The sequence below is a fragment of the Azolla caroliniana genome, unplaced genomic scaffold (assembly GCF_043228905.1).
Source record: "Azolla caroliniana isolate FFs.n. ecotype wild unplaced genomic scaffold, voAzoCaro1.0.p SCAF_14, whole genome shotgun sequence".
NCBI classification, from domain to species: domain Eukaryota; kingdom Viridiplantae; phylum Streptophyta; class Polypodiopsida; order Salviniales; family Salviniaceae; genus Azolla; species Azolla caroliniana.
The window spans coordinates 18909316-18927645 of record NW_028230449.1 but is presented as its reverse complement, the minus strand read 5'-3'; the positions used below and the strand labels follow the sequence as shown (position 1 = coordinate 18927645).

General features: G+C 36.4%; 1 protein-coding gene and 1 long non-coding RNA gene across 3 annotated transcripts; one reads left to right on the top strand and one right to left on the bottom strand.

Moving 5' to 3' along the window:
* Positions 1 to 3384: 3384 nt before the first annotated feature.
* Positions 3385 to 11603, top strand: LOC147855743 (BRAP2 RING ZnF UBP domain-containing protein 2-like). Of its 2 annotated transcripts, XM_087330737.1 has the most exons (12): positions 3385 to 3718; positions 4663 to 4778; positions 4907 to 5015; positions 5096 to 5210; positions 9546 to 9643; positions 9730 to 9836; positions 9914 to 10160; positions 10276 to 10329; positions 10418 to 10561; positions 10701 to 10765; positions 10843 to 10897; positions 11276 to 11603. In XM_087330737.1, exons 1-12 carry the CDS (start codon positions 3398 to 3400, stop codon positions 11423 to 11425), a joined length of 1581 nt encoding a protein of 526 aa, XP_087186863.1. In that variant the 5' UTR covers positions 3385 to 3397; the 3' UTR covers positions 11426 to 11603. The 2 variants fall into 2 exon arrangements, with proteins under 2 accessions (XP_087186863.1, XP_087186864.1); XM_087330738.1 differs by lacking the exons at positions 10843 to 10897; positions 11276 to 11603 and having other exon boundaries at positions 10280 to 10329; positions 10428 to 10561.
* A 2828-nt stretch (positions 11604 to 14431) lies between these two features.
* On the bottom strand, positions 14432 to 16517 carry LOC147855742 (uncharacterized). The gene is made up of 2 exons (XR_015530769.1): positions 16326 to 16517; positions 14432 to 14988 (listed from the first exon to the last, which is right to left on the bottom strand). It is a non-coding gene; the product is annotated as an uncharacterized LOC147855742 (long non-coding RNA).
* Between the last annotated feature and the right edge of the window lie 1813 nt (positions 16518 to 18330).

The following is an 18330-nucleotide window of genomic DNA, read 5'->3' as shown; positions in this document are numbered from 1 at the left end:
GTGCCTCCTTCTTACCCAAAGCTATGATCCATGTCAATACACGATGGTATAAGTAACAATCAGCAACAGTTCGGTTTGAACCGAACTAAACCGCGAAACCGCGGTTTAACGATTAAAATGGTTTGGTTCGGTTTCAAAAGTTAGAACTTGCGGTTTAAACGGTTTAACAGTTTTTTATTTTTTATTTTTTTAAATTTAAAAAAATATTAAAAAATTTGTTTTTAAATCATCTTTTCATTTTCATGCCTTATTCTCACATTTTAGGAAAATCTTTAAATTTTTGAAATTTTAAATAATGAAATATTTTAAATTTTAAAATTTTAATTTTGACCTAAGCTGAAAATCGAAACTGAACCATGAAATTGCGGTTTTACCAGTTTAATGGCTTAATGGCTTAACGGTTTGGGGGGAAAAAAAAAAGGCTCGGTTTAACGGTTTCGTGGTCCAGTTCGGTTCGGTTCAAGTTTCTAAAATTTTTAACGGTTCGGTTTTGACCCTCTCGAACCATTGTCGATTGCTAGGTATAAGACACTAACAAGGGACTTGGATCTATCTCTCGCCTTTGTTAAGCGGTGGTTGAGTGGATGGGTGCCCTTTCTTCCTTATTTTCCTCTTTAATTTTGCTTAAAGCTAATTAAGATTCTAATATCAACCCAAAATCAGAGATGGAAATCGTTTTCCTATTTTTGAGGTATTGAGGACTACGTCATAATTGTGATATGTGCAATGCTTTCGTATTTGCTGGTAGGGAGTACTAATGTGACAAATTTCTTTATTGGATGGAGTAAGTAGAAATTCTTTTTTTAATGGTTTTTCATATTGTGGTGTGCATGTGTTCCTTTGTGCCACCCTTTTAGCACGCCCTTTTTAGGATGCATGTACATAAGCCGACCCACCCTTTTAGCACGCCCTTTTTAGCTAGGCCAACCCAAATGGGTACCTATGTATCAACTATAAATTGAGTAAGAAGTAAGAACCTAACTAGGTTGGTTTTGATATCTTATGTGCATTTCACAATGTATTGCCTATTGACAATTCAGCATGCTACACTACCCCATGTAGTCAATGTGTCATCATACTCACTCTGTTGTGATACATGCCCATTGTAAGTAATAGTGTTTTTCACACACATCCATTAACATAATTGTGTGTTTTTCACTAGAGAGAGAGAGGGGGGAAACAAAGTTTCAAGCATCGTGGTAGCCATTGTTTAATGGATTATTCATCTAATCTAACAACAATCAATAAGGTCATGACAAAATGTATTCTCTTTTATTGATTTGAGCGTTATCAAGTGATTGAGAATTTTGTAATTCATTACAAAATGACTTACTTTTTTCTCCTTGATGTTGCATTGGCTCGGAAAAGAGAAGTTGAGATCTCAATTCAATCATTTATTTCATTTGGGGGTTATAGATTTGGGACATGTGGTTGATAATGAATTTCAAAGGTTGTCGAAACTTGAAGATGCCAAACGATGGTTATGTATTCCCCCCAATTATGGATTTATTTGGGCGAAATTACAAGATATACCATTGTTGCATGGTTTTTTGCCAATGAAAAAAAATGTTGTGGCTTGGGTGGATTAACGGTTACAGGATGGTACATGCTTGTTACAGGTCAGTACACATACATCGTGTCATCATGATATGGCGTCATTAACTTGCCAATCACCTTTAACTAGAAAAGGTGTGGATGTGGAATGTATATAAGTCGAATACAAGGTGGTGGAAATTTTTGCAACGTGATTGGCATTCCCATTTGCCATTTTGTGCAAAGGTATTCATATGGAGAGTCATGATTTGTGGGCTCACATTACATTAAGCCTTAAAGAGATGAGGACTAGGGTTAGGTACGTGCTTCTTTTGCACCATTCCGTTGGAGGATAGTACACATAGGTTCATAAACTTGCCCTATAACACATATCCTTTGGAAGTACTCATCGAATATTTGACATGTTTTAACCCGTTGTTACTCGAGGCCTCAACAATGGGGTTTTTTTTTCTCGATATGTTCAAAATGGTCCAAATGGAGATATTGTTCGAAGTTTTACGATATCGGGGACACCGGCACAATTGGAAAAGGCATAATGCTTTCATGATTGATAGAAGGCATGAGGGTGAAGACAATATGTGAAGGAAGAAGTTGACGAGCATTCTTATGTGGAATTTCTAGATGTTAAGAGCATGTAGGGATATTGGCTTCAAGTGCATATTAGCAATGGGCCTGGTTCGGTTTCGGTGCCTTGAAACCAAACCAAACCAAACCCTTTATATAAAACAAAAACCAAACCAAACCGTTTATGAACATTTGAACATTTAAACCAAACCATTTAAAAAAAAGGTAAACTAAACCATTCAAACCAAAACCGTTTAGGGAAAAGTTAAAACCAAACTAAACCATTTAATACATTTTTTTAACCTAACCACATTTAAGCCAAGCTAATTAAAAAATTAATTAAATAAAAATACACAAAATTTAATAAGTATTTATGTTAAAATAAATAAATAAGATTAATTGAGCCATTAGATTAAATCAACAATTAAGTTAAGTGAATTAAACCAATAAAAAACATTAATTAAACCATTAAATTACATAAACATTTAATGGATAAAAAAAGATAGCCCAAAAACCTATAAACGTATAAACCCTAGTTTCAAAACCAAACCGAACTGAAACCGAATCGTTTATTATTAATTAAAAACCAAACCAAACCATTTAATTATTTTGGAACTTATAAACCTTTAAACCACGGTTTAACGGTTCGGTTCGGTTTAAGTCGAAACCATGCCCATGGCTAGTGCATATTCAGTTTTTATATTAGCATGTCCCTCTCCGTAACATATAGGCTAGATAGATAGAGGAGACTAAGTAAGAAGGGTTTTTTTAACAAGTGGGCTTTCCGTACAATTAATATAATTGTGTGCCTTTAGTGAGAGAGAGAGAGAGAGAGAGAGAGCCCAAATGGATGTAGCTCAGTTGGTAAGGTTGCCCAATGGAGACCAAGTGGTCATGGGTTCAACCCCTACATTCCACAGTGGCATCTAGTGAATTAAGAGATATATATATGCAATATATAATAGAGAGAAGTGAGAAAATTGGGTTTCTAACCCAAGACATAGTGCTTGTAATGGTTAACAATTTACCACTAAGGTAAACTAATTACATAAATAAAAGAGAGTACGTGTAGAGTTCGAGTTCTTAAAGATCGAATTTTGTGTTTTGAGGAAGACAAAAAGGATTTGATTTTTTGTGGAATTATGGGAGGTTTTTATGAAGGGAGAAAGCAAAAAGCATGAAAAGCAAAAGGCAAAAGGCAAAAAGCAGAAAAGCAAAAAAAAGCAAGAGAAAAAGGAATGAAATGCTTTTTTGCTTTCGTTTTTGAAGGTTGTGGGCGATGGAAGAAAACGAAGAAGAAGAAGAAGAAGAAGCAGAAGGAGAAGGAGAAGCAGGGGAGGGATCGAGGGCTGAGGTGAAGTGGAAGTCTGCGAGGAAGAGGAGCCCGATGAGATCCGGCGATGGCGATGGCGACTTAACAGAAGAAAAAGAAGAAGATAGAACCCTAGAATTCGACATTAACAGAACTACATCATCAACAACAAATACGACGAGTGTTAGCTTCTCATCAGGAAACCCTCGCGTCGAAACAACGCGTGGGGTTATTCAACTATTCAGAAACATCTCTTCTTCCTCTTCGGTGCTTGATGAAGCTCTCCCGGTTAGTGATTGATTCCGTCTGCTGCTTCCCCTCTTCATGTAGTTTTTCCATTTTTCTGCTCTTGTTTTCCCTTCTATTCTCTACGAAGATTTTTTCTATTTTTTTCCTCGTTTTTTATTTCCCCATTCTTGTTCTGCTATTAAGTTTTTTCTTTTTCCTTTTAATTTTGTCACTGTAAAGAATTATTTAATCGATTTGATTTCGTTTTTCATTGTCCGTATTAGTTGAAGTCAATGACTATATTTTGTAGAACCCATGCTATAATTTTTAGATCTTCTTGAATGTGCGAGTGTTGATGGAAAAAACAATCTACACTGACAGCACGGTAGTTTTTGTACCTACCTTGGCTTGTATGGACGTTGATGTATGAATTTTTACCTACTCTTAAAAACTGATTTATGTTTTTCAATCTTCTTGATTCTGTTACTGTTCAACAAATCCACTGCAATTTCAGGTCAAATCAAGGCAAAATTAAAAAACCAGGCCTCTATTTTGCATCCTTATAAAGGAAGTGCCATTTTTCCAATGAAGTATAACCTAAACTCCGGAGAAATATTTCACATGATCAACATCATGAATCAATACCATGAGAATTTACAAAGTACGAGATATATGAAAATATTGATCAATGACAAACATGACCCTGTATTGAAAGGTCATATGTAAGATCAGCCACGTGAGAGAGCTGACATATACAGTATTATTATCTACATATGTGGAAGCTTTTTCCTTATAATTATGCATTTGTGCCATGCTTGTTTATTTAATAGAAACAGTCAGCCTTATCCATTTTGTTGTGTGTGCTTTACCTTCTTCTTCCTCTATTTGGAAAATATAGCACCATAAATTCAAGTTTCCACTTTACTTGTGTTGTAGTTGTTTCCAACACTCAGTTTAACCTGACCTCTGCAAGCTTACAACATGCAACTTTTCATGTTTCTCAGGTCAATCGCAGCGCGCATGTATGTGTACTTGCAATTCCAAACCATATGACAGGTGCTGAATTTTGCCAGTTTACTGGGGCCTTTCTCCAAGATGTAAAAGAAATGCGGTTTGTGAGGTGACCATTTGATAATTCTGTTGTGTTACAAACTCACAGTAAATGTGACATTTAAAATGCAGATGTAGGGTTTTCTTCCATTATTCTAATTCCCACCTTACTAGTGCATTGTGTATCTTATTTTACAGAAATGATGGATCGAGTGACAGATATAGTGCTCTAATAAAGTTTGACAGTCAGAAATCCGCCGATGATTTTTTTAAGCACTATAATGGGAAGCTTTTCTCATCATTTGAGGTTTGACTAATTTTTAAAATGTCTTCTCTTGCTTGGAGAGAACAGGTCTTATAATAGATTGTTGTATTATTTAATTATAGGAAGAAGTCTGCCATGTGCTATTCACTGCAGATGTGGAGTATACTAATTCAATTGAAGAAGCTTCTAGTCCTCCGATTGGTTCGACTGAGCTTCCTACATGTCCATTTTGTTTGGGTAAGAACAATGTGATCATGAAATTGTTATATAAGTATATGTGTGTATAATTCAATAACATGCATCACCTAGAAAAATATTCAGTAGCATATCAAAGATATGTTAAAATTAGTAGAAAAGTATTCCTGGCAGCCACTTGCAGATGTACTCTAGCCTATGGAAAACAATGTTGAACTGCAAAAGTTAGTCTTCATGCATCTGATATGAACTTAGAGGGGGAAGGTGAATTGTGATGTTATTACCTACAGCTGTCCAAATAACTCACAAAGTTAAATGCTGCATTTCACGTTTTAATGCAAGATTTCATATCTAGCTATCTCGTCCATATACCAAAGATCAAAAAAAAAATTCCTCCCAAAAATATAAATAACCCTGTATATCAAGATATTTGCAAGAATTCTTTGGTAATTCTACAATGATATTGAAGGTACCACATGGATTAAACATGTTAACCACATCTAAGATGGCGATTATTGGGAATAAGCTATCTTGCTACTGTGTAATAAATGGGAGACAAGGAGAACCACAAGAATGAATCATGATCAAAGTAGTTGTGGTTTGAGAGGTAATTTTTCTTCCGGAACATGGAGCCTCTTTTGCTACCATTTCAACATTGTGTCCTTTACCCCAAATCTTTTAATTGATCTTTATATTGAAGATTGGCACACATTTAGATAGTTGTAGCCTAGCATGAGTGTGTTCTGGATCTTGCCAAGCTGCATCCTTACATGTGTGGATATACGATTATTAATATTATGCCTTTGGTTAGCGGTTAAAAGAAAACCACACTTCTTGAAGTTGATTAATAGTCCAATAGTTGTCCTACAAAATCCTCTAGAGCACTTGGATTGCTTTGGTTGTGTCTAGTATTTGTGATGACAATGAGTGTTTTTTTATCAAGCAGAGAGTTCAGAAAATTGGATGTCTGCTATGCAATCAGAATATGATGCTATTTTGAAAAATGCTACTTGGTCATTTGCTTTGAAGCAAACAGCCCATTTGCATTAAATGGGTCATAAATAGATGTCATTTCCCAACTTCAGTGGTGGAAAGGCCATTTGCACTAGATGCTTGTTGCCTAAGCTTGATAAAAATATTGATGGACATAAGGCTATGCTCAAAAGAAGGGCATTTTTTTATGAGACCTTTCCTCCCATCTGACAACCATTCGTAGCATTTGTGCACTTGCTGCAGCTCTTCATAGTCGAAATGTAGATCAGTTGGACATTAAAACTGCATTTCTACGTAATGATCTATATGAAGGAGTGTATGTATCTCAACCCTTTGGATTTGTGCAGGAAAGGCCTGAAAACAAAGTATGATGCTTGCGTAAGGGATTGTATGGATTGAAGCAAGCACAACATGCTTGGTATGAAAAGCAACATGCCTACTTACTAGAACATGGATTTGAGAACAGTCCAACTGAGAGAAATTCATATGTCAAGTGTGCTGATGGGTACTTCTGATCATTGTTGTATATCTTGATCACATGCTACTCACTGTTCCTAATGAGAAGCATATTGCTAATTTGCATGTGTGAGAAAAGCTGTTACTAGCAACAGCCGAACAGTTGGAAGAAAAAATAGACACAGCCAAGCTGTGAGAAGGCTGGTAGACAGCAGTGGTAAAATAGTTGCAAAGAGTAGAGACACAGCAAAGAGCAGAGCCTGTTAGTAATTTCATCAAAATTGAAGTTCTTACAAAAGAGTCTGGTATAGCCTATTTATACAAAATTGGAAAACGTAGGTCAAATGGTTGTTTGGTAGTCAAGTGACTCTTGAACTACCAAACAGGTACAATAAATGAGGAATAAGAGAGAATAATCTTGGAAAAGTGGAAGAGAGAGAAGGCATTTAAAGAGTTGCAGATTTAGAGAGAGAAGAATCTAGTAAGAGAGACAATTTAGAGGAGAGATAATAAAGAGAAAGAGAGTGCAAGTCTAGAGCTGCCATCCTCCAACATGCCCCTTTTGAGAAGCTAGATTTGGGTCATTTGAATCATTATTCGGGTGTTCAGTTTAACAAGCTGATAGAAGAGTAGCATTGTATCAAACAAACATTGATATATTATTATGATGTTTGGATCTTGCTATTTGAAAGGTACTCATCATCTTCCTTTATTCCAAGGGGGAACTTAATCACCAGGGTTACATGCTTTCTCTAACGCAGATTAAGCTGGTTGTTATGAGACTCATGTGTCCATTGGTGTTTTTTGTTTCATGCTTGGCAGCCCATGCATATCCTGGTTGAGCAAGCAGACTACTATGGTCACTTCTAGGGCTTCTAGTTACTTTTGAGGTTACTAACTTGTGGATTGATTGTATTCCACATAGCTTGCATTGCCTATAATGAGTGTGAGTTCTGTGCTCATCGCATCACCAGTGGGAGGGATTTGTTGATATATTGTGATAGTGATGGGTGAACACAGTTATGAAATGTAGGGATTTTTAGCCTCTTTAGAACTTTTTTACCCTAGCCCAAAAGTATAACCCTTACCATCACGGCACTCAGGTGTGCTGCATTCTTTAAATATACTGTCCTATTTTCTGTTGTGTGTTTCTCTAGCAACAGAATCGAACAAATGCCCCAATCATTGTTTCAAGGTTCTTGACATCTTCTTGTGGGCTTACCTTTTCAGCCCAGCCAACAACTTGTACATATAATGCACAAGGTTTCCTTTTGGTTTCTGCTTCTTATGTGGTGTTCATCACTTCCTTCTTATATATTGGTGCTCCTTTTTGCTTTGTTACTGACCCTAACCAAGGAGCATTTTCTTTAATTTCTTTTAAGTATGCCCAAGTGTACAATTGTTGAGATGCATTTTTCATCCACCTCATATCCTTCTTATAATTGATTTTAATAGCTAGTAGTTTGACCTTACTTGAGGAGATACCATCCTTTAGGTACTTAGCCATGTCATTGTTGAGTTCTAAAATTGATTTCTTTATGAAACTTGTGATATCAATTTGTATAGCTTCTAATAATTCTATCTTTAGAAGGGATGCAACTCTCCTTTCTGCTTCTCGATCTCCTTCTGCATTCCTTTTTCAAGGTTCTTTTTTTATGGTTAATCTCTTGAGTTATCAAATGGTGTAAGAGATTGTCTTTTCCTTCTTTGACATTCATTGGGACATGCATTTAGGGTGCCATCCAGCACCACCTAGGGTTCCCCCAATCCCGTCCTTTTCTTTTACAGTATTTTCTTAGCGTCCTTTATTGAGCTGACCCATCTTGATGGGTGTTGAGAGTCATGTCTTCATTCGCTAACTATTTGGAGTCCAAGGTCTTCCATAAGTAGGACAATGGGTACAAGGATGAGGTCTGAGATTGGGTTAAGCAAACATGGAGTGAACTGAGACAGAAAGAAAGATATATTAACATCTTTTAAGACACCAATATGGCCTATAGAACCAAACAAGAGATTATCTCTTAAAATGTTATCCCGTCTTTGAGAAATAAATGTAACTAAATAAAAATAAATGTGACTGAAGAATTCTGTTATCTGTACATGTATGACTCTGAAGTCAGATAGATTGTGATTTTTGTCCTCGAAAGATCTAGCTGACTTGAGAGGAAGAGGTAAAGTTATGGGTCACGTGAAGGATAGGATTGAAAGGCTAAAGGTAGCCTGCCACTCTTTGGGTTTGGAGGCTTGAGGGAGGTTAAAAAATGAACACTTTTCTAACAGCAGCTTGAAATAGAACGATGCTTAGTATCACAAGGTGAGAACAAAGATAAAATTTAATGCTAGCATGGTATCCTCTTAGGGAAAAGATAAAGATCCCTTTGCTCTGTAAGTAACTAATAAGTCTTTGGTGAAAAATTATAAAAATTAAGGTTCTTGAGTCTGAAGTAATTCCAAGTAATGCCAAACTAATGTCTAGCCCCTTATTCTATCTGAACATCTCTAAAGCACACTTACCAAATATTCATGGTTTGGATAGTGTCTGAGTATATTGCTGCCCACAATTCAGCAGCTGCTTTATCTCTGTAAAGCTCTTACATACAGCAGTACATTGCCTAGCGATGATGTTGGCGAGATCTTGAATATGCGAGGCTTTCCACGATCATTTTAATCCAATAAAATGAGCTTGAAACAAGCTGGATAATGCAGATTAGATCTTGATAGTATTATGGATTTTTTTGTTTATTGTACTTGTATTTATTTTAAAGAGTTTGTCTTGCATGTATCTGAAATCCTGCATCAGACCCTAATTTATATTTTGTAACGTGTATGCACGCTAATGATCTGCACTTCTACACATAAACCAATATCTATTATGTATGTATGGTCATGATATTTGAACTTAGTTATTCATCTTGTCCTCACCTGCAGAAAGACTGGATCAGCATATAAGTGGAATCTTGACAACAGTATGTAATCATACATTTCATTGTTCCTGTATTTCCAAGTGGACAGACTCGACATGCCCTGTAAGATCCCACACCTGAACTCTTTTAGTTTTTCCAGTGCTCTGAAGGTAATATTTTCACTGACCTGCTTTTCTGTTTTTTTGCAGGTCTGTAGGTATTGCCAAGAAGAGCCAGGGAAGTCCACGTGTACAATTTGTTCCACATCTGAGAATTTATGGATCTGTGTAATCTGTGGGTTTGTAGGATGTGGAAGGTAAGTCAGCGCCATTTTTAGGGGACAATTGAATCTGTTTCTTACTGTGTTTATGAATAGCATATGGTTTCTTTCAGATATCAGCAAGGACATGCAATCATGCATTGGAAAGAGAGTCAGCATTGCTACTCTCTTGAAGTTGAAACACAACGTGTATGGGATTATGTGGGTGATGGATATGTTCATCGTTTGATTCAGTCGAAAACAGATGGGAAGCTTGTAGAACTAAATGCACCCTGCAGAGGAAGTGGGGAATGTGGTGGTTGTGATTGCAGCCATGAATCGGAAATGGCCGAAGCATTAATGAATAGCAAAATAGATGGAGTGAGTGTTCTGATACATGCAAAATTTGTCAATGATGTCTTTATCCAAAAAACAAAGGTTCACTGTCTGACAGAACTTCTAATTCCAACCTTGGTTTTGTCAATCTTTGACATAGATAGCTGCCCAATATAACCAACTTCTCACTAATCAGCTGGAGAGTCAAAGACAGGTTGTTTGTGTAAACCTTGTATGACTTATCATGTATGTTACTGTTAACCTTTCTTTGTTTACACAAGCTGATAGTGATTAATTTCTAGTACTATGAAGGTCTTCTTGCAAAGACAAAGGAAGAAATAGATTTGGCTGTTTCTCAAGCTGTGGAAAAAGCTGCGAGTCTGAAGTCACAAAAACTGCAGGCAAAGCTAGAGGAAGTTGAGCGAGAGACACAATTTCTTTTAGAAGTTAGTATCTATTTTTGTATTCAAACCAAAAAGGGAAGTGGATATCAATTGAGTGCAATTAACATAATAGCTGCCCATATTGCTGTAACTCTGAAGAGGTAGTTGCTAGTGCTTTCGTTTATAGTTTGTCTCAAAACAGGTCAATGCATCCATGAAGGCAAACCAAGATTCTTGGAGGGCAGCAATCAAGGAAGCTGAAATAAGGTAGGTCGGCTCACAAGAGCTTTATAGTCTAAAACCCACTCAAAGCACATTGTCTTAATGTCATAACTTTTTCGCAGAGAAAAATCAGCTACTAAGGAGCGCGATGATAAAATTGCAGAGTTAGAGGAGCAGGTTTAGAAGAACTTACTTTAATTTAATATCGTCTTCATATGGCTGCTCATCTTTTCTTACTTGGAACTTACTTTCTCTAATCATGTTCTTTCTCGTTTGCCATTTTATCGATTTCTGGATAATGAAAGCGCATTAACATTTGTACTTCTGATCTGTCTCATATGCCGATTTGGGCCTCCAGTAGATGTTTGTCTCTACCTGTTTTTTCATATGGAGCAAATAGTAGTAATAGACTTGGGTTCAAATCCTGCCATTTACTACATTGTGTGGGATGCAGGGGTTGAACACATAACCTATTTACTCTTCTTCATTTAATCTCATACTGAAATACTCCATTGTAGTAACCATTATAAATGACCCACATTTACTGGTTGCTAGGTAAGGGATTTCATGGTTTTTATTGAAGCTCAGAAGACATTGGAAGCAGCTAGCTCTTCCGATATACGCGATGGGACTATTTTAACATTGTCTGGTGCTGTACCTACTTCAAAACAATATCTGAAAACTGCTGGTAGAAAAAGAAGATAATTTTAATTATGTGTTGACTCACAGAGCAGATCATTAACACTCAAATAGATTAACAACTATGTTAAGTGTATATTCCCATAACCAACTTCAAAATGCCTTTACAACCTACTTAATAAATCTGAACATCTTCGATTCTTAGTTCTGATGTGAGTCTTCGTTATATATCAATTTTGGACTAGCTTGGTTTGCATGGGTGTTTTAATTTTTTTATTGTTTTGTGGAAGATGCAATATATAAAGAAGATTTTAGCATTTTACAGGATGCAATGTTTAACTTGTGGTTGCGATTGGATACCCTACAATGACTCATCAATATTGGAATGGAGTGAAAGTGAGCTTCGTAAATATAATTAAAGTTGTTTTGACCAAAGATCCTAGTATGTATGCATGCTCAGTTATATCTTGAATTCAAATGTGTTATGATGATGTCAAAACAAAAAACTGCTATTTAAAGAAAGAATGCCACTTTTATCATTTAGCTTTCATCTCATCTTTTATATTCTATGTTGGGATTCTCTAACATGACCAAGCTTCAGCACCTTTGTTCTGTCTTCGAAGTTTGCAAATGGACAACTTTCCTTTGTTCTCATAAAGAGTGGGTTTTAATGTTTTAATTGTCTTTCAAAACTTTCCTTTGTTCTCATAAAGAGTGGTTTTAATGTTTTAATTGTCTTTCAAAAGATTGAATTTTCTGAAAACTATAGAAGTTTTACTAGTCTTTGTAGTTTTTTGTTTTTTATTCACTTTAGAATCTGGTCTTTAATAGCCTTTCAGCAATATTAATTTGGAATCCACCACTACTGAATCAAACTAACAAAAGCTTTCCAGCAATACTAATTTGGAATTCACAACTTACTGATTCAAACTAACAAAGGTGGAGAATCAGCGCTCTGTTCCTTTTTTTTCACCTTTACTTTTCTTTGTAAGGATATTTAGTCTTTAATCAATTTTCTTAATGATAATATGGTTTAATGAGAATCAATACTAAAGCATTGGTTATTGGTTTGCCTAGTTTCATAAAGCAAAACTTGTATATACATTTATGCCTTGGAAGTTGGAATAAAGAAAGCAGCAGAATGCATATGTGTTGAAGTGCACACTATATTTATGAGGTATAAGTTATCATGCTGTTTATAGAAGGATTAGTTTTTAAATCACTACAGGTAGTACCAATAGGATGTGCTACATAATTATGCCAGCAAATCCGTCATCCAAGAGGAAGAGACAAACTGGGTGCGGATTTGGAAGGGATAAAGTATTTGGAAAAACTCTTTTTGCTTTTTCATGCATAGTTTTACTGTCAATGTACAAACAGTTTGTGATACATTACATATATACTTTGTTGATATATGTAATGTATTAGTTGATACATTTCAAGAATCATAAAGTATGTACGCATATATGCCTTTTTCAAATTTTCCTATATAGGCTAGGAGAAATTTGAGCTACTAATCACATAAGATTAAGCTCGTAACTTCCTAGAAGCAAATGAGTGAATTAAGATTCCATAAGGACATGGCCACTCTTTAAATAAAAGCGAATTAAGATTATTCTAAGTCAGACAAATTATCATGACCATCCTCATTTCTAAATAGAAATATTAGAGTGCATGTGATTAGCATTGTACATTCCCTAACAATTGTAAAAAAACGTATTCTTGTTACTCAAGTCTCACATTCTTTACTTTCAAGGTAAAATGCTACGCCCTTGATCTAGAGTTTTATCCATTTGAATATAAGAACTTTTCGCAGAACTTCTTTATTTTTTGTTGTCTTCTGTCTAATGTATGTCACAACCCCAAAGGTGCAACAAGAAACTCATAAAAACAGAAGTCAAAAAGGAAAAGAGAGTATGTTAGCCATAACTCATTTTCAAGTCGCGAATAATGACCTTAGAATTTATTATGTCTGTATATATGTACACATTGTATATGATGGTGGATAGCAGAGTAATCGAATGAAAGAATAAGAAAAGGAATGGGTATGAGATTTAAAAGCCTATAATGCTTATATTTATATATACTTATATAAACTTTAAAGTATGTCAGTACCAATCATTTAACTGTATCTATCATATGATGCAATAGATTTTTACTCCCCTTTTTTTTTAATGCATATTCTGGATAGGCTTGCCATATGGCAGCTAAGAAGACAGCAACTATGGCCACTAAAAGACAGCAAAATCTATGTAATGCTTGAGGACAAAGATGACAGCAGTGAAAATGCTGAAAATAAAATCTTAATAATCACAAGTTGTCTCATTTCAAGATAACAAGCAAACAAGACATGAATGATCCTCTTCCCTACATTTAGAAAAGGCTACCACAGTGCCATAAAACATACAGTGAAACTCATAAAACAAGAACATGTAAATAAGACAATGTCGAAAGAGTCAAGACATGACCCAACCGGAAGAAGATAGAGAAGCCTACAAATAATGAGAAAGAGCATATCCCAAGAAATTATGTATACATTCATTCATTCTTGTGCAGTTTCCTGACACATTCACCAGGACAAAATTTCACGTCCACAGTAAGCAAAATAAACCTGTTCTCAATATCATATCATAGATATTCATCTCTATGATTTGTCTCAAGGAACTCACTAAATTCAGTAGTACATTCATATCATAATGAGGCTAAACTCTTGAGTCTCTAACTCAACACATAACATTAATCTGTGGAACATCTCTTGAGTCTCTAACTCAACACATAACATTAATCTGTGGAGCATAAGGACTTCATCATAATGGTGTATGTGTTAATCCTTCTTACAGTTCTTTACACCATCAATTCAGAATACAAGGACAAGATCATAAAAATAAAACTCAATCAGAAAAATAAAACCATATCCCTTCAATCTAGTCTTACAACAGCGGTCCATTATTAATTAAAAAAGACATCACAATTAGAAGCAGAAACAGAAGTTCATTATCACAAAAGACAATCAGAATGAATGCAACTCAGGACTTTATTTTAAACAGAAAATACAACAGAATACAATCAGCCAAACCCAAAAAGAAAAAAATATATATAAAAATCTGAGAGGGGGGATAATAATCAAGTCTGAAGAGACCATGGGTCAGAACATACAGGTCTTCAATCAATGGCTCCATGGATATCCATGTGTATAGATCAAATCGAATAGATCAACAACTCCATAAAAAGAGTAGTTTGTTTTTTCAGTGCTGCAACAAGTTCATCATATCAAAAGAATTGAAGTTAAAAATGATGGAACCTATAAGAGGCCATCGATGATAGTAGTAGAAAACAGTATGATAGTAATAAATAGTCTTTTTTTGTTTTTTTTGTCTCTCTATGCAGAGAGTGGAGCATTTTTCAGTATAGGAAGGCACCCAAGGCAAGCAAAAAGAGGCTTAGTAGAGGCAAGCCAAATTTAGCAGATGATGTCGCATCAGAAACAGGGGCAGGAGCAGGGGAGACAGCCTGTGCCATAGCTGTCACCATGGACAGCAACAGCACTAGGGCTGAGGCTACTACAAGAAGAGTCACCATCTTCTGTCCACTGGCCATTTCTTCTTTCTTTGCCCTCACAAAAATTGTGTCTGTCAGAGGAAAAAAAACACCCACGAGAGAGAAGAATGAGATCCTGCAGATAGTACAAATATACATGTATAGACATTTGTGTACAATACATATATACATACATATGCAAATGGGTTGTACCTATGCAGGTATGTATAGGTATGTGCATATGTACATACCTGATTGAATGTATGTATGATACATATCTTACATTCAAGTACATACATAATGAAACAAACAAAGATGAGAGGGTCTTCATTTTCATCTACTGTCCATCTTTCAAACATGTCTTTTTTTCCTGATTGATGAAGCATCTGCCTACCATATTAATGCATGAAGAAGCACAGTGAGACTGTTCTTTTTCTCTCTAATTTAGGGTATCAGACAATGTGTAATTTCCATAGATGGCAATTTATTGAGAAGTAAAGCTCCTATATGTTAAGCAAAAACACGTTACAAGAAAAGCACATCGTACTTACGAAGAGATGGAACAAAAACCCTAACTGATTATGAAAGAAAGGCTTTAATTCCTTCGGATTGGCACGTGAAACACCCAAGCTAAATAGCAAACAAAGGCTTCTACTTACTTACATAAAGCTGTCCAAACCGTAATTAGTTACAGAAGATAATGAACCTTCTTAACGAGCAGAATGCATGGTTTAAAGGTTTCTAAGCCTTAATAGGACATAACTTTTTTTCTTTTTCTTTTTCTTTTTTTTTGGGGGGGACGGGGGGGGGAGCATTTTACAGTAAAACATTACAGACAAGACAGGGTAAGAGACATGGGAGAAGAAAATGAAATATGAGGCCAAGGTCTAAAAAGAGAAAGACCCACATCACACACCAAGGCCTCTCAGGAAGAGAACACGAAAAGCTTGTGGAACTGAGAACTAAAGGGTGTGTGTGTGTGTGTGTGTGTGAAACAGGGAAGACAAAAACAAAGAGGCATGAAGATAACAGAACAAAACAGAGAGATGAAGATGAACAGAGCAGAAAATGAAGGTTTTAATGCACAAACATAAAGAAAAGAGAGAAAATCATCTAACTAAGCTACACTTACATGCATGCATACATATACAAACAACAGAGAGATGAAGAAACAGAGCAAAAACAGGGAGAAATGGAAGGTTTTTACTGCACACACATAAAGAAAAGAGAGCAAACCATCTAACTAGCATACACTTACATGCATACATACATACAAACAAAAAACAGAGAGACGAAGAAACAGAGCAAAAACAGGGAGAAATGGAAGGTTTTAATTTTAATGCACACACATAAAGAAGAGAGAGCAAATCATCTAACTAAGCTAAACTTACATACATACATACATACATACATACATACATACACATACCTGAGAGAGAGAGAGAGAGAGAGAGGTTGGGGGGGCAGGGTCTGCAGAGCAGAGGAAGCAGAAGCTCCAAGTTGAGAGAAGAAGAAGAAGAAGAAGGGAGGTGAGTGAGGTGAAGTGCTTAACAGTGAAGAGCAGTGAAAGGAGGGAGGTTTGTGTTATAAGAATGGGGAAGAGCAGAGAGAAAGAGAGGGGGGGAGAGGCCAGGCTGGCAAGCATTTGATTGAGCTTTCACACTCTATGTACATTACAGCTTTTGTGTGTGTGTGTGTGTGTGTGTGTGTGAGAGATAGAGAGAGAGAGAGAGAGAGAGAGAGAGAGAGGGGTGTGTGAGTTTGTGTGTGAAAGATAGAGAGAGAAAGAGAGAGGTGTGAGTGTGTTGTGTGTGTGTGTGTGTGTGTGTGTGAGAGAGAGAGAGAAAGAGAGGTGTGACAGAGGGGTGTGTATGAATGAGTGAGAGAGAAAGAGATGTGTGTGTGTGTGTGTGACAGATAGATGTGTGTTTCTGTGTGTGTGTTTGTGTGTGACAGATAGAGGGGTGTGTGTGTGTGTGTGTGTGTGTGTGTGTGTGTGTTTGTGTTTGTGATAGAGAGAGAGGGGTGTGTGTGTGTGTGATAGAGGTAGAGGTGTGTGTGTGTGTGTGTGATAGAGAGAGAGGGGGGTATACGTGTGTGTGTATGTGTGTGTGTGTGTGTGTGTGTGTGTGTGTGTGTGTGTGTGTGATAGAGAGAGATTTTACTGTCTTCTAAGACCAAAATTGGCCCATGAGACAAATGATAAGAGGGAGAAGGGTGTGTGTGTGTGTGTGTGATGATGTGATAAGAGGAATGTATGTATGTATGTATGTGAGAGGGGATGTGTGTGTGTGTGTGTGTGTGTGTGTGTGTGTGTGTGTGTGTGTGTAGAGAGCGAAAGAGAGAGAGAGAGTGAGTGAGTGAGGACAAAACTGTCTCTTCTCATATGTACATATATATATGTATATATATATATCTTCATATTATTGGTGGTGGTAATAGGTATGTGTATGTAGTAAGTTAAGCATATGTATATACAAGTGTAATAATGTAATGTTGTAGTACAGTGTGTTTACCTTGGTTTGATATGTTGTATGTAATCTTGTTGGTGTTTGATGATTATGATGATGATGAATGATGAATGATGAAGTGATTTATGTATGGCCCATGGGGGTCTATCTATCTATACACACACCATGTCATGGCATGCATTGCATGCATGCATGTACTGTCTCATGAGACCATCATGACCTCTCTGTCATGAGTTAACCATAATGCTTCTGTCATCCCCGCATTTGTGGCTTCATATGCACCCATCGTTTTGTTTAGAGTCTCTGCATTCATGCTCATTCAGGAAGCTATTCAGAGCATTATGTAACTTTACATGTGGAGTTTTCTATCGCAGCCTCGCCTTTTATATGATTAGATTGTGAACCTATCGCCCTTCATGGCACTATATGGTGCCTTGGTTGACTATTGTGTGAGGTTGGTCGACTTATGCAAAATATGTATATGGATATTGTTAGTAGGAACAAGCATAGTATATTGTTCAATCATTAACAAGTTACACAGAGAATGAGAGTGAAAGATTGTTCCATTGTTTAACAAGAGAAAGACTGTATTATTCAAATCCCGCCGAACCGTCTTTTACTGAGAGGAGTTCATCTTATTGATACATTGGGTAACTAAGCCCTAACTATCAAAGGATGTTCACACTAATGACAAATGGGTAGAGTAAGACTTTTAGTCCAACAACTAATGTCACTTGTAGAAACTCGTATATTTTTAACAATGCAATGCACCTTTCTCGCTCCACATTTACAAAAGACTTGGCCTTACAACTACATCGCATGCCTTCCTTCGCTGATAGAAGCTCCTTCATAAAACCTTGTGATCTTATCCCCTCACTATCTCACACAGAGAAGCCCGTATGTACCTTACCCCCATACCACATTCCACATGCATAAGCTCCTAATCTCATTGCATACATGTGT

Excerpts from the sequence above, each read along its gene's own strand:
- LOC147855743 (XM_087330737.1), top strand. The coding sequence starts at position 3,398 with ATGGAAGAAAACGAAGAAGAAGAAGAAGAAGAAGCAGAAGGAGAAGGA. Across the intron at positions 4,779-4,906 it reads AAAGAAATGCGGTTTGTGAG|AAATGATGGATCGAGTGACA; the intron begins GTGACCATTTGA and ends CTTATTTTACAG. Across the intron at positions 10,898-11,275 it reads TTGCAGAGTTAGAGGAGCAG|GTAAGGGATTTCATGGTTTT; the intron begins GTTTAGAAGAAC and ends ACTGGTTGCTAG.